The sequence below is a fragment of the Aquila chrysaetos genome, chromosome 17 (assembly GCF_900496995.4).
Source record: "Aquila chrysaetos chrysaetos chromosome 17, bAquChr1.4, whole genome shotgun sequence".
Lineage (NCBI taxonomy): Eukaryota > Metazoa > Chordata > Aves > Accipitriformes > Accipitridae > Aquila > Aquila chrysaetos.
This window is the reverse complement of record NC_044020.1, coordinates 28,654,073-28,668,409: the sequence shown is the minus strand read 5'-3', so window position 1 is coordinate 28,668,409 and position 14,337 is coordinate 28,654,073. Positions and strand designations below refer to the sequence as shown.

At 41.1% G+C, this 14,337-nt stretch overlaps 1 protein-coding gene across 1 annotated transcript in view; it reads right to left on the bottom strand.

The window, feature by feature from the left end:
- The window catches only part of EFCAB6 (EF-hand calcium binding domain 6), a 113,289-nt gene that overhangs the window by 16,498 nt on the left and 82,454 nt on the right, over nt 1-14,337 (bottom strand). The window contains 4 exon segments of the mRNA XM_030041432.1: nt 4,842-5,030; nt 8,253-8,270; nt 8,272-8,449; nt 11,533-11,688. Coding sequence (XP_029897292.1) covers nt 4,842-5,030; nt 8,253-8,270; nt 8,272-8,449; nt 11,533-11,688 — 541 coding nt within the window.

The window sequence follows — 14,337 nt, the reverse complement described above, 5'->3', positions numbered from 1 at the left end:
AGGGTAGGGACATGAGCAGCAGGGCTGGTAATCTCTGCTGCTGGTGCAATGGGTCATGACTGATGACAGTGTCTGATCAAATCAGTGGCCCAGAACAGGAAGGCCCAGAGGTTCAACAGATGAGGACAGTGAGTAAGGAATAAACCTGTAAAACTCCCACCCCCAAGACAGGAAAAAGCAGCACCTCTGCAGAGCAGGTCCTTACATATTCCTGCTGCGATTTCACAGGTAGATTATGGCAGCAAAATGAACTTCGGCTCCTCACGCCTGAATACAGGGTTAGTAATGCTGCTGAGTTTAGGAAGCAAGGTTGTGGAAAGACTGAGGATGTCACTTCTCTGTTGTATGACTTTTTTGAGCTCCAAAATGATATGGTTACAACAGATAACACTGTAGAGTTGCACACTGCATTTCATCACTTGCAGGCAAATCAGTCTTTGGGGAGTCATGGCACAGCCACTCTCCATTTGTGCAGCTGGTAAGCTGTGTCAGTGCTGTCCCCTCTGTTGATTTAAGAATAGTTTCCAAGATCACAAGGAAGCTGTTTTGCTTGCGTTTTACAGGAAGGGGTTGTAGCAGCTACTGCTGAGAGCAATGTGGTGTGAGAGCAAGTGGCTTTAGCTCTGTAGACTTTCCACCAGCAGCATGTCCAACTAAGATGGAGACCGTGACTATGTACCCATGGTTTTCACTAGTGAATAGCAGAAACTAATCCTGGACCTCAGTGCTGGGACCTGGAGGTACAGTTTTCACAGTGCCAGGCTTCAAGAAGAGATGTGAACTTGCTATACTGGGCGGAATCCTCTCATGGGTACTGGTCCAAGGAAAAGCAGGATGCTCTCTCTGGCAGGAAGAACATCCAGGATGAACGAACAAGCCTGCAGTTTTGCAGGCAGGTTGGTTAGACGGAACTGGCTGAAAACAAAATGCACTCAGCTGGTGAAGGCAGCACTCTGCAGCATGAGACAGACTGTAGAGAAACTCAGAACAGGAAGCTAAACACAAATGAAAATGGAGAATTTAGTGTGGGAACAGAAGGTTCAGGACAAAGCTAACTCAAATGCCTGATTTGATATTGAAATGTTCTGCAAAGAAGTCCTGGAATTCAATCCGATTTCCAGATTTCATCATTTTAGATGAAATCACATTTTTTAAAAAAAAAGCTTTGCTGAATATTTCTACTCATTCCAGTAATTCCTTTGTGAGCTGAAAGACACACGTGTCAGCAAACCCCTAGTTAGCTCAGTTCCTGCCCTTGAACACGGACACATGCAGTAATCTGTCACTTCTCTGTCATCTCCTCAACCTGCCCTGCCCTGCCCTCTTTCTCCTCACTGCTGGACTTGACAGGTGAAGCTTTACTAAACTTGCAGCAAATTACTCAGCGATGTCAGCTCCAGGAAAGCTAAACAACAAATTGTTTGGCCCTGATCATAATCCCTCCTTTCCCCATATATTCCCCACTATAGGCAGCTGTGCTGATCCTGTATGAACACCTTGCTGTTCTAGGCCTGACCAGCACGCCCTGAACTATTGCTTTTAACACGTTCTTTACTTTTTCCCCTTCCACATCTGAAATGGCTCACAGTAGGGAAGGACGTGTGAGTACATTTTCTTTTGGGGGAGCCCGATTCCCAGCTGCAGCTTTCATTAGGCCAGACTGCATTAGCCACTAATTTTAATGCAGAAGAGCTCCACTCAGGCCTTATTAATCACAAGACTGGCAGGCCAGCCAAGAAAAGTTCATGATGCATATTCCTAGCTCCAGGGTCTTGACTTTTACAAATATCCTCAGAGAGTCCACTGGTGTTTAATAGCATCCCACCCAAGACAATGTCCTCTCTGTCTCCTTTCTCAGCTCTTCCGCAGTTGGTTAGCAACACCCAAGCTAAATGCCATAACCGTGGTTCATTCTTATCTGAATATTAAGCTGCACTCACATTGCTTAAAATACTTTATGTTTCTTTAGTTCTATTTTTGTATAGTATAGCCCTACAGCTCTACACAGCTGTATTTCAGTGGGCATCCTGCTCATATACAGATGCTGTAGTGTGTATTCTAGAGAGTTAATCAGAATGTAAAGCTCATCAACATATGTCAAAGCCATCAAAAGATCCACATGATGCATAAAATGTTTAGAAATAATTTCCACAAAATTTTTTCATCTCCCCTCATTCAGCTGTTTTCTAGGAAAAAATACAACTTAAACCTGTATGGCTTGTTGGGTTTGTGAATGTTTGCCTTTGTGGTTGTGGGTTTTATTTATGAGGTGCCATTTGAGACAAAAGTCATCCCAGGCTCATACTTTACTAGTTCAGTAAATTTTCCATACTTTAATGATCAAGCTGCATACTTTACTTGTTACTTTTTAATATACTTCAGTGATCAAATTGTATAGCATAATGATCAGTTTTCCTAACATGCCTGAATGAATTGCATACCTCATTAATTTAGATACATACTTTACAGGCCAAAATTGTAGTGTGTTTGGATGAAGTGAATAATTTAACAACCAGCCTTCTCTCAGAACCTGCACAGGAGCCCAGGAATACGTGTGAACCCAGGGTGGGATGAAATTGCAAAGGTGTGGGAAATTTTGGGTTGAACCCAAAATGAAAACATGAGATTTGAGAGCATCTGGAAGCTGAACCAGCACTGTGAATCTGGTTCGTATTTGTTTTGTCTTTTCAAAAACATTCCCTTGTGGATTAATTTAAGATTTTAATGATAGATTTATCCCTTCTACCCCTAACACAGCACAGAAAACTGTTCAAGGTGAATGCTCAATATTGAAAAAAGCAGGACGGGCTCCAGCCCTCTCATGGACCGAGTACCTCCTGAAAGATGTGGAGGTAGCTTATTTTTTTGCTAAGTCAAAGTGGAAAGTATTTGGGGTCTTGGAGGACTAACAGTCAAAGAGACTTCATGTTAAAACATGGACTCTTGCAGATCCCAGGAACTGTGCAGCTTGTCAAGTTGTTAAGGAGGCTTAGCACCTGCTCTGAGGATGAGAAGACATTACAGCAAAACCTCCCCTAACAAAAGCAGCTACGTATTCTAAAGTTAACAGGAAAGCTTGCTGGTGGGTCAATATTACAGCACACAAATACGTTCTTAAAATAATTATGCAGGTATGTTATATTTCATACAACTGGTCTTTGTGCTGGTATGACTCAGTTGAAACTTACTGAATTTATATCAGCACAAAAGCAGGAAAGGGGGAAATGCGGCATTTTCTAACCTATACAAAGTATTCCACTGTTTACACTTGAGAACCATGTAATCTATTATATCTGTTGATTGCATTTTAATAAGCTGAAAATATAAATATTTTAGAATCCCCCAATATTTTTTAAATAACTATAATTAAATGTAGTCCTGCCACTAAGGACAAAGTAACAGTTGCACTACTATAAATATTAATGCTAAATTCTCAGAGAATAAAATACATTTAAGCAACCTTATAAAATTTTGAATAAAGCTACACTTATAATAAGCACTTTGGTAAAGCTATGCCTATTGGTAACTGACACCTATAGATAAAGTCTCTAACCTGCTACAAAAGCCTGTAACACATTGCAAGCATTTGGAGCTGTTTATGGGTCCTCTTTCATTCAAAACCTGTGGTCCTTCCTCTTCCTCCCCTCGTGAATCTCTCAAGCCCTGCAATTATTTGAAGCCTGACAGACTGACTCGGGACACGAAGAGGCTGAGATGGATCTCACTGGTTTGCCAGCTTCTACTTTATGACACAAGATTTAATCACTGTATAGCTCTATATGGATTTGTTTAGCACAACATTCTATTATCGCCATGGCAATAAAGTGGTAGGCTTTTTATATGGTTTTCCGTTGGGTGATGATTATTATTTTTCTCACTTTATTTGTGCTTTGAGCATATACTTTTGAAAATGAAACGTAGTTACTTCTTAGAATGTAAGATGCAAGTTAATACTTACTTTTTTTTAGAACTGCTTTTTATCCAGCTACTGACCAGCTTTCCCATCCTTAGCCAAGTTCAGAATGAGCTGTATGGTAATGTCGTTTGGACTCCTGCACCCTCAGATCTACTTACACCTGCTTCCCGCTGGGTAAGGCAGACTAAGAAGGGAGAAGCTAGAGGGAAAGGAAGGACTCTGAAATTAAAATAGGTCAGACACTTCTTTTACTTACACCTTTTCATAATACTCCTGTTATTTACAAACATAGTAAGGATTGCTGCGCTGATAAAAGGGTGTGATTATGAACCAAAGGATCTTTTCCTACAGTCTGCACCAAGTGAACGACCCCAAATGAGGCAATATGGACACAAACCTCTGCCACAGAGAGACAGCAACTCTAGTTTAATTTGAATTGTTGCAACAGGCATATTCAGAGCATCAGAAGACTCTATCCATGACTGCAGTCAAGATTTTCTCTGCACTTGACTAACCTCTGCATTTGACCTTCCTGCTACATCTACGCTGCTATTATTGTTTAGCACCAAGAACCTGGTGGGCTTCCCGTTCCACTCACTTTTCTGCCCAGCCCCTGCCAGTCCATCCCAGCAGGTCAGGGATCACTGAGCATATTTGGATATCCCACATCCTACATTGTCCAGTTGGGGCAATCTGGCTGCATCCGCGGTCACCTTTTCAGCTTGCTACATGCAGAGACCTAAATCTACATGAATGTAAGACTTAACTTCTTAGAGCAGTTTGTAAAGAGATAAGGGCGTCATGGAATTCAACAGGAATCTACAGAAATATACGTAAATTTTGCATGCGTAGTTAGTCAGTCACTTCTAACACATCAGATCGTACCTTTTAAAGAAATATATTATAGCTTGGTAGCTCTTCTTACCACTATGAGGTGGTTTATGTTTTTCAGGAAAGCTTTCCAGCCTACTGTGAAGTCCTCACAAAGATTAAGGTTCTTGAGAAGGTGTCTGAACCGCTTGACTGATAATTTAAAGCAGAAATGGTCAAGTACTTGCCGAAATTCCAGTGCTTTAATTACTCCAGTGTCTTCTTTACCAAATAGAGAAAATGCCTGAAAAGCAAGAATAGAAATTATTTAAGCGAACCTAGACATTCCAAAAGAGAAGTCTGTTTCAGCAACCATTTAGCAGTTCACATGGAAATACCTGAGACCCATATGCCTTTTACTTGCACGTATTTTACAAATGAAGAAACAAAACACATTTCTCAGAACCTTACTTAGTTTGAAGATTTCCTTTCTTTTAAAAATGAGATGCATTTGTTGAAATAAGCCCAAAATAGCCTGTATTTCTGTGCCATATGTAAATATAAATATAGAAATAAACAACAACCTGCAGTAAAAGCAAAAAGGCATTATATCAAGTATTCAAACATTCCAGAAAAGGTAGTGGTTAAGACAAGAGAGGAAACAAACAAAAATATTTGAGGGCTGCCTTAAATAACCTAAATTAAAATATTTTTAATTAAACTCACCTGAGCATATTTAATTTGCCTTTTGCCCCCAATCCCCCAATTATTGTCCCTGGTGGGGCAAGTTTGTTTCCTACTCTGTAAAGGACTTGATAGTCCTTCATCCTCATTAGCTTCAGCTCATCTTGAAGGCTTACTTGCTCTCTTCTCATCCTCCTTTGCACAAAATGCCTAGCCTATTCTTCGTGGGAGTTTTCCAAAGGTTTCCCAGGGGAAACAGATTAGGTTTAGCACAGCTGCAGCAGGAAGCATTGAAGAGAGTAGCTCAAATGAATGGCAAGGTCTAGAAATGTTGTGGGTCACACCCACTCTCATTCTGCCTGGCTGCTACTAACTTACTGTGCCCCCTTGTTTTATTCTGCCCCTTATTTATGGTGCTGCACATATAGATTGCTGATTCCATAAATGTGAATGAATATTACACCTTTCAAAACTTCAGGTTAAAGTCCTATTTGTCTGCTAACACGATAGCACATTGGTGTAATACAGCAATTTTTGTTTTACCATTAGAACGGTTCTAAATGATGGACTTAAAAATGCATATTTAATGTACGTGAACCATGCCATACTGGCAAAACAAATGCTACCATATCCAAAGGATATTGGAAAGGGATCCTTTGAACACAAAAGAGGATTCTGTAACTTCTTAATATGAAAGTTTGATCTTTGCTTACATACTGAAAGTCTTATGGGAAAAACAAAGCATTGAGTATATAGTATGCATTCTACCAAGTGGTGAAAATGAATGGGAAATTACTATACTAACAGAGAGGACCCACCTGAGCTCTTAAACTATTTGTTATGAAACCTCCAAGGTCTGTATTCAGTTGTAGAAATGTTGTGGATGGGATGTGATTTTTTTTTTTTTTCCAACTAGTTGGACTTTAGGAACTGTGCTTTCAGATCTGCTTCTTTCTAACAAAATATTTTGTTATAAGCTTATGTCATTAGAGTCCCCCATCACATAGATGGCAGCAAGTATTACTCAAAAAATAGCTCAGAAGAAAATTGAGAACTTCCTTATTTTCTCTTGTAAGGAAAATGAGAAATAGTTCTGCTTTTCCATAGCATGGTGGACAAAGTCTGGTTCTCCATGGAGAAAATCCCTTGGTCCCTGAAGTTATATTAACCACCAAATGGTATCCTAAAAGACTAAATGGACAATTTGTTCATGCCAAAAGTCATTTTCAAATCATACCCTCGGCAGACAAAACTGTGACCTTCTCCATTCCCAAGACACCCAGGGATGAGAGGACAGATATTGTCTTCTATTAAAACTTAATGAACACTAACCTGTGCTATTGCCATTATCTATTTCTTATTTCAGTAATGCAGAGCACAGGAAGGATTTCCCCCCCCTTACTATGAAAAATGTAAAGTGATTATATAAATATTTCGGTATCTTGTTCAATAGTTAGTCTATCCGGCCAAAAATGGCAACGCAGCCCCAGTAAGTTTACATGTCACAGGAGTCTCCAAAGAGTGTGAAAAGACATTTCTGTAAAGAAACATCATCACCCATGCTATTTCTTTTTTGGGGTGCTGGTACCAGTGACATTACTAGTGACGTCTTTGTTGGAAGCCTGTGTTATTTTTAACTGCAGGACAGAGTCCACAGATCGAGATTTCAGAAATGCAGCTGTTGATGACAGGGAATTTCTACCCGCATCGTCTCCCCAGCCGCTGTCCTCTTCCCTTCCCCTCCCTTGCGTGGGCAGCAGCTCTGCCGTGGTGACACGCAACTGGTCAGGCTTTTGTCGGGTTGAAGTTCCCTGACCCGGGTCATGGGGCAGGAAGGCAAGCACTGGTTTTCGCACAAGGCGGGTGGGAGGACCACATTGCGGTGGCCACAGGGGTAGCAAGACCACCTTTGCAGGCAGAAGCCTGCCTCTAAAGCCATGAGCTTAAACTGGACCTGAAACTGCAGGTGCAGGTGAGATGGCTCTACAGTTCTTTGTGATAGCAATGTTTCCTTCAAGGTCTTTTTGATTATTCTTTCCCATGCTTGAAAATAATCTTACTGTGGCATCAAGAATTATTTACTCTAGAGGCTGCTGCATTTCAGTAGGCTCCGACACAACAGTCTAAGACTACTTAATATACAGCATTTTTTCATTCAGGGCTTTCAAAATTCTATAGAGAAGTGGTTATTTTTATTGTTCTCATTTTACAGGTGGGAAACCAGGAAGCTTGCTGCTCGACAGCTAATGCACCTTATCTGTCTGTGTCAGAATCAGAAGTGGCCAAGAGCATAAATGCAGATACTTGCAGAGCCCCAGCTGACAGGTGCTAACTTCTGCAGCCACTATAATGTGCTCACATCTGATCATATGTCTTTATCCTCAGTTGCTACATGATCCTTTCATCTGATAAAACCATAATGCCTGCCTGCAGTAGCACATTATATCTACTTATTATAAGACTCAGCTTAGGAAACTCAACAGAGCTATTTCAAAGACGTGTGATATTTACACGCTTGGGACACAATTTACAGACAACTGGAGGAGGAGAAGGGGTTTGGGGAAGAGGGGAAGGTCCTGATAATTTGCTATGTGCTTTTTCCTTTCCAATCCTTACATTCAGAAAACCTCTAGGCTTGTTTTGATATGCTTGTTTTGTGGAGTTACCAGAATACAATCAATTAAGAAGTCTGCTGTTGTCAGAAGACACTATTTCTACATAGGCTAAGGTTGTTGGTAGCACTCAATTAATAGCAGAAAAGTTTTGAAGCCTTTGGGTTGGTCCCCAGCCAGGCATTAAAAAATAGACATTAAATAAGATGCGGTGACCATATGAAACTTACCTTGTACAACAAATCGTTAAGATGATGCAACTATTTCTTTTATCTTAATTAGGGTCTGTTCTAAGCTGAGCGCTGCAAAGCTTGCAGGTGGTGCAGCCTGCTTTTGTCTCTGTTGGTATTTAGATGCTCTGCCATCATCAATTGCTCTCAGGAAATCGAAATAGGAGAGCTTGCTGTCATGAATGCTGATTCCTAAGCTAAGGGAAAAACACAGAAGGAGATATCAATGATTTTAAATAATTATCTCACTGTTGTCTGTACTGATTAATTATTACGATGTATGATCTGTATGGCAGCAGCACTTCAGGATATGCTTGTGCTGTCAGTGTATAAATCCTTTTAGTTCCAGCCCAAGCTCTTTCTCAGGACTAAGCCACCAATCCTGTCATTTAAATGCGACCATACTCTCAGATACAGATCTAGGCCAACCTCCAGATGCTCAAGAGACCTGCTTTAGCCTGGGCCCAAGTGTACAACCTCCCAGTCCATCAGCATTAACTTTGTGCTTTTTAAACACAGCACAGTATTTTGATCACAATCTACTGCTGAGTTTACCATCCCCGATGTGGCCGGAGGACACGTAGTCTCCCAGCCTTGTCCTTGAATCTCCGTTTCACGCCACAGCGTAAACACAGTCTAACAGACTCTGTCCACTAGTAGACGTTCATTGTGCTAGGTGCTGGTACGTTCCCTCGACTTTCTGCTTTACAAAAATACCTTTGACTCACAGATGCTGAAGGGCTGCTTAAGCCTCCCCATATGTCGCAATCATTACAAATCTGAGAAAAAGAAGCAGAACCACGGACAGCCTGGTCAGCCGTTACCAGATATGAGCTAGGAGGTCCGGTACCGCTCGGTGATACGCTTCATGGATGTACCAGCACAGGTCTGTGCTCACTCACGATTTCTCTACCGCGTGGGAGGAAACCAAACCAGGTTCCCCACAGTGCTTCTCCGTATGTTTGTGATAGAAAGGCTTACATTCCCCCTCAACCTGCACTTCACTTTGCACAGCTCGTCAGGCCACTAGAGAATTATTTTACCCGTTCCTGGCAGGACTCGGCCTCGCTGTGGCAGGCACTGGCCCTTCCTCCTCCGGAGTGTCCGCTGAGCCGCACGGAGGGCTGGTCCGTGCCGTCGACTCGTGGCACGCTGTGTCCGGTGAGGGTTTCCCTTCGGATGGCTCGTGCCCAGCCCGTGGGCTCTGCAGGCTGCGCTCGCAAGGTGCCGAATTTCCGTCTGTCAGCTGAAACATCTGCTAGATCACAGACACTGGGGAATTTCATGTTCTGTCACATCGGAAATTCAGTGGGTTACAGAGCTGACTACAGATAGCTCCAGGTAACAAGAGTGAATATATTTTTGCATCAAATATCAGCATGGGGAAAGATGAGCTCTTGCATATGATTTGGGAATTTTTTTTGCAGAGGACTTTGTTACCAAACTAAATTAATTTTTATTCAAAGATATTTTACCGTAAAAAGACTGGAATTAAGGCAAGCTTCACATATGCAGAAAACATGTGACTATAAAAGTTATTTACCATGAAAGATTAAGACAAGATGAATAGCACTAACCATTCCATGAAAAGCTATTTTCCTCCAATGTCCTGTGACTTGTGACCACTTAATGAAAAGACAGCTGGTATATTTTAAACAAAGACTTCAAACCTGTCTAATGAGCCTGTAGAGTTCATCACCACAAGGGATACAGGAGTAGAGGCTTGCTCCGCTCTCACTTACCCAATATAAAGCCAGTGCAGTCAGTTTGTGGTATTTCCTACCACAGAAAGACAATGAGAGAGTCTCCAGGCTACAATATACATTAGGTGATTTTGATACAGATCTATTGGCTCCCATGGAATTATTTCAGACTGACTGACCTTAGAGTTTTCATCTACGGGGAGGTTTTTAATAGACTTTAATAAATTTATAGCCAATTATCAGAACCATAGATTCTTTACATATATGTATTAGGTAGACAATTCCTATGCTGCAGGGGAAAGGCTGGACTTTTTTTTAGTCTTGCATTCAGCTTTTTTGTTAGAATTATGGTCAAGGCAAGTCCTAGAGAGCCAAGACTTGACAGAGGAGATGGCCCCACTACACAACCCTGATTTTCTTGTTTAAAACTGAATTACTGTAACGTACTTTTATCATCTGTTTCCACAGTAAATCACTGGGGACCAATTCCTCAGCTACCAATCACCAGAATATCCAGTTACAAGAATGTCTAATTAATGGGGAGAGCCAGTAAAACAAAGAGGAAGCTTTATAAAACAGGCTGGAAAAGAAATTAACTATAGACCCCATATCTGCTAGTAAGAAAAAAAAATATTCAAGAGCCCTGATTTTGCATCTTGCAGCTGCACAGCACTCCCACATACTACCCATGTCAAGCTGGCTCCAATATTGGAGACAGTATGTGGAAAAGGAAATAATCAACACCATTTCAGCGGAGAAATAAATTGCCAAGTGGGCATTAAAATTTTAGTAATAAAACTAAATGCATATGCTAATCTACTCTGTATTATTTAGAAAAGACTATTTTGGATCAAGAACGGAATAATCTGCACAAAATTACAATCAATGGAGGTGTTTATCATCAAGAGGTCTTTGAGAAAGAAACAAGCAGCAGATTCGTATTAAGGTTTCAATTCATAAAAAGTTGATCACCCAATTAAAGGTGAACTGTGAAAAGACTTTGTTAATTTTATTTCAAAAAAAGAGTCTGGTCTGGCAGGCTCTGGAAAACAAAATGCAGTGCTGACAGGCATATGACCTTCGGGGGACTGTTTGTGGCAGAGAACCACAGTACCTAATATTGGAGCAGGTCCTTGTGTTCTTCAGCCTCTACAAAAGAGATTTTTCGTCTTACTCATATCAACACAGAGAATTAAAAGCATAGTTTTGCACAGCAGCAACGTTGGATCATCTGAAAATCATTGCTATTTTATAACCTGATTTAATTCCGTTTCTATTTTGAACAGGATCTGTTTCACATGCTTGCTCTATTAAATTGAAATTAAATAAATAAAACAAACTAGCAAACAAATACACATACTCAAAGCATACTTTTTTTTATGTAAGAGGCCATTTCACTCTCATTACCTGCAGAATCAATACCTTACCTAAAAAGGTTTTTCACACATATACAGTTTTAAGCATGTGAGTATCTCCATTAGTTTTAACAGAGCTTTTTATATGCCTCACACGAAGTAGAAGCTTATGGGCTTTTCTGGGTGTGACCAAAGAGGTCCGTAGGAGATAATCATACAAACCTGTTTAGAGGACTGCTGAACTGATCGTGATTAAGGTACTAGTTGAGTTCTTGTAGTATCCTGTGCAGGTCACATACTGTTACATAGCCATCTCTATTTTTACCCGCTTTATGAAAGGCCTTATTGAAATCTTGGAAGTAATCCCTAAATTTATCCCTGAAAGAGACCAGATGTTTATTTTAGCTCCTTTGTTAAATCAGATAAAAAGGATACAAACAAATATACAAAATAGGGGTGGAGGGGCAGAGAAAGATTTTGAGCTTATTTGTGTGTGGTAAGGTCATATAATTTATTCAAAGACTGCCAAGTTGTTCACAAATAAACCTCAAATCCAACATCCCTCCCCCATTTAATTTGCACATGGAATTGCACAGCTCAAGCCTCCCATTGTAAAGAAATGCTACTTGGGTGATTAACTGGCTACTCTCCCCGTTCAGAATTGCAGATACAAAACATAGTTCTTTCTTTTAAAGTCTGTCCTGATCAGAGTTACAAAATGTTTAATACAGCCATTAAAATGATAAAGGTTTGGCAGCATACTTTCTGCAATTTGAGGCTCCTGAAACTTTGACATGGTAAGAACAACTATTTCAACAAAACCAGATAGACTTGACCAAAACCTGGAGTAGCGCAGGGCCTGATCCATGCCTATGGGAAGAAGTTCAGAGCTCTGCTGACTTATGTGGACTTCAGATCAGCACCTTAAAACCTGAGATATTTATCATTTCTTACACATGACTGAATTCAGGCCTCAGAATCTTGACTCTTCCTCCCACTTTATGTTGTCACTTACCTTTCACTGACATCAGGGACCTCTTGATCAAACTTTGGAAACTCAAGCAATGTGCCTCTGCCTCTTGATTCAACCAAAGCCTCTCCACAATTTGGCTCAAGAGGACAAGGCAGGCACAAACATCTCTCATTACCGCATGTCTTCAACTAGCAAAGAGGCTTAAGATTAATGTAAGTTAAAATAGTTGTGAATTATGCCTTGATGTAGATTACCAAGTATACATAAATTATCTACATATATTCAGCACTTACAAGATGCTACCCTTACGGCAAAGCCGACAAGTTTGGGTCTGGGCTAACACCTGCAGCTGCACTCCATTTGCTTTGGGTTTGCTCTTTCTGACAGCCCCAGTGTACAGGGTGTGGAGGCCGGGTTCCTGAGAGTCAGGATTTCTAGTGTAAAAGGCTTATTACAGCGATAGCGCAGTTGAAGAGTGTAACCCACACAGTCAGGCACGATTCACGCCCTAGCCTCGCACCAAGCCTGTCCGTGGACCTAACGGCTCCGACCAGGTCGCTCTGCTCCTTGCTAAGCCACCGTCAACGAGCCAGCACCCCAGCCTTACGTCTTCCCCTTGGTATGAATACCGTGCAATCAGTTGTTACAAGGCTGACTCGGGACATGCTAAATTCATATGCTGTTTAGCAACACTCAGTCAGCCTTTTCAGGGCTCCACAAACTCTCATGGATTCCGTCAGAGGTGTCTGGTCTCAGCTCCAGTCTTTCCTCACACAGCATTGCAGAATCCTTGGTTTTCCGTTTGTTTTCAAGAAGCTGTAAGTTCAGTACAGTCTTTACGAGAACAATACCTTTTCCTTGCCAATTGTTTCTCCTAAGAATCTGTCCTTTTGGAGTTTGCACTTCATATGAACAAAGAGTAATTTCGCCACAGCCCTCAGGGTCCAGGAAACACCATTGTGTATGCAAACAGCATCACCTACGTTACAAAAATGTGAATTATGATATGACTTACATGGGTTGTTAGCAATTTACTATATGCTTCAGACCCATTGTGCGATCCACTGTTACAGGGACTAAATTGGGAGTACCGTGACTCTCTGCCTAACCAAGTTTCAGCTGGCAAGAAACGATTTTTCAATGACATTTCTCTCAAGTTCAGTGAAAGTACGGATCACTTCTCAGCTTCACAGCTTGCTCGAACCGTCTTTTAACATTTTTAGCTCAGCTCACCATTGTACTCGGGATATCTGGATATCCTTCATTCCTTACAAATCATTTCAGGTCTGAGCTGCTGAACAGGGCACTGTTGCTAGACAAAATTTCTGGGACTTCATACCCAAATAAATAGAGCATCAATGTATGCCGTAACAAGTTCTGACGTTAAATTCAATCCAAATGCATTTTCAGGCTAATGCCCGAGTCAGGTACTTCCAACAGGTTCAGATGTATCAACATATGGTCTTTTCTTTCACATTTTTCAGCAGCCTTGTGAGCGTCCCGTACTTTGTGAGGCACGTTAGGTCATAACACATTGACACCGCTATGCTGTTACCTCTGAAGCGGGTGCTGCCAAACACAGAACACTCGGATCCGATTAGTTATGTGGGCTTGGTATGCAATGGCCTTGCTACCCCACAGGTGGTAACCTTCATGACTTTCTGCATTGCATCATCTTCTGTACAGCCTTCCCAAACCTAGCCCACTTTCTTCTGGAATAGAATAATACTTTTTAAAACTGTATTTCTAGGTGTTATGTCATTCTCTGTTGTTTTCAAGAGAGATTTCAAGATGCCTTGAATGTTCTAGAAAGTACGTCTTTAATCAGTAATTATTTCTCCAACTTAAACTTTGTTGTCAAATTGAATGGTTTCACCTTGAAAAAAGAAGACAACCTAAAAGTCACACTATTTTTATATTCTGGAAGCTGGTCTTTCTTTTGCCTACAAAGTGGTTTGTCTTGGTGCTGACCATAACAGATCAATAAACAAATATGTAACTTTTCTTACAATCAGAGGGCAGAGCCAGAGCTCTGCTCCCTCGGTCTGTGCCTC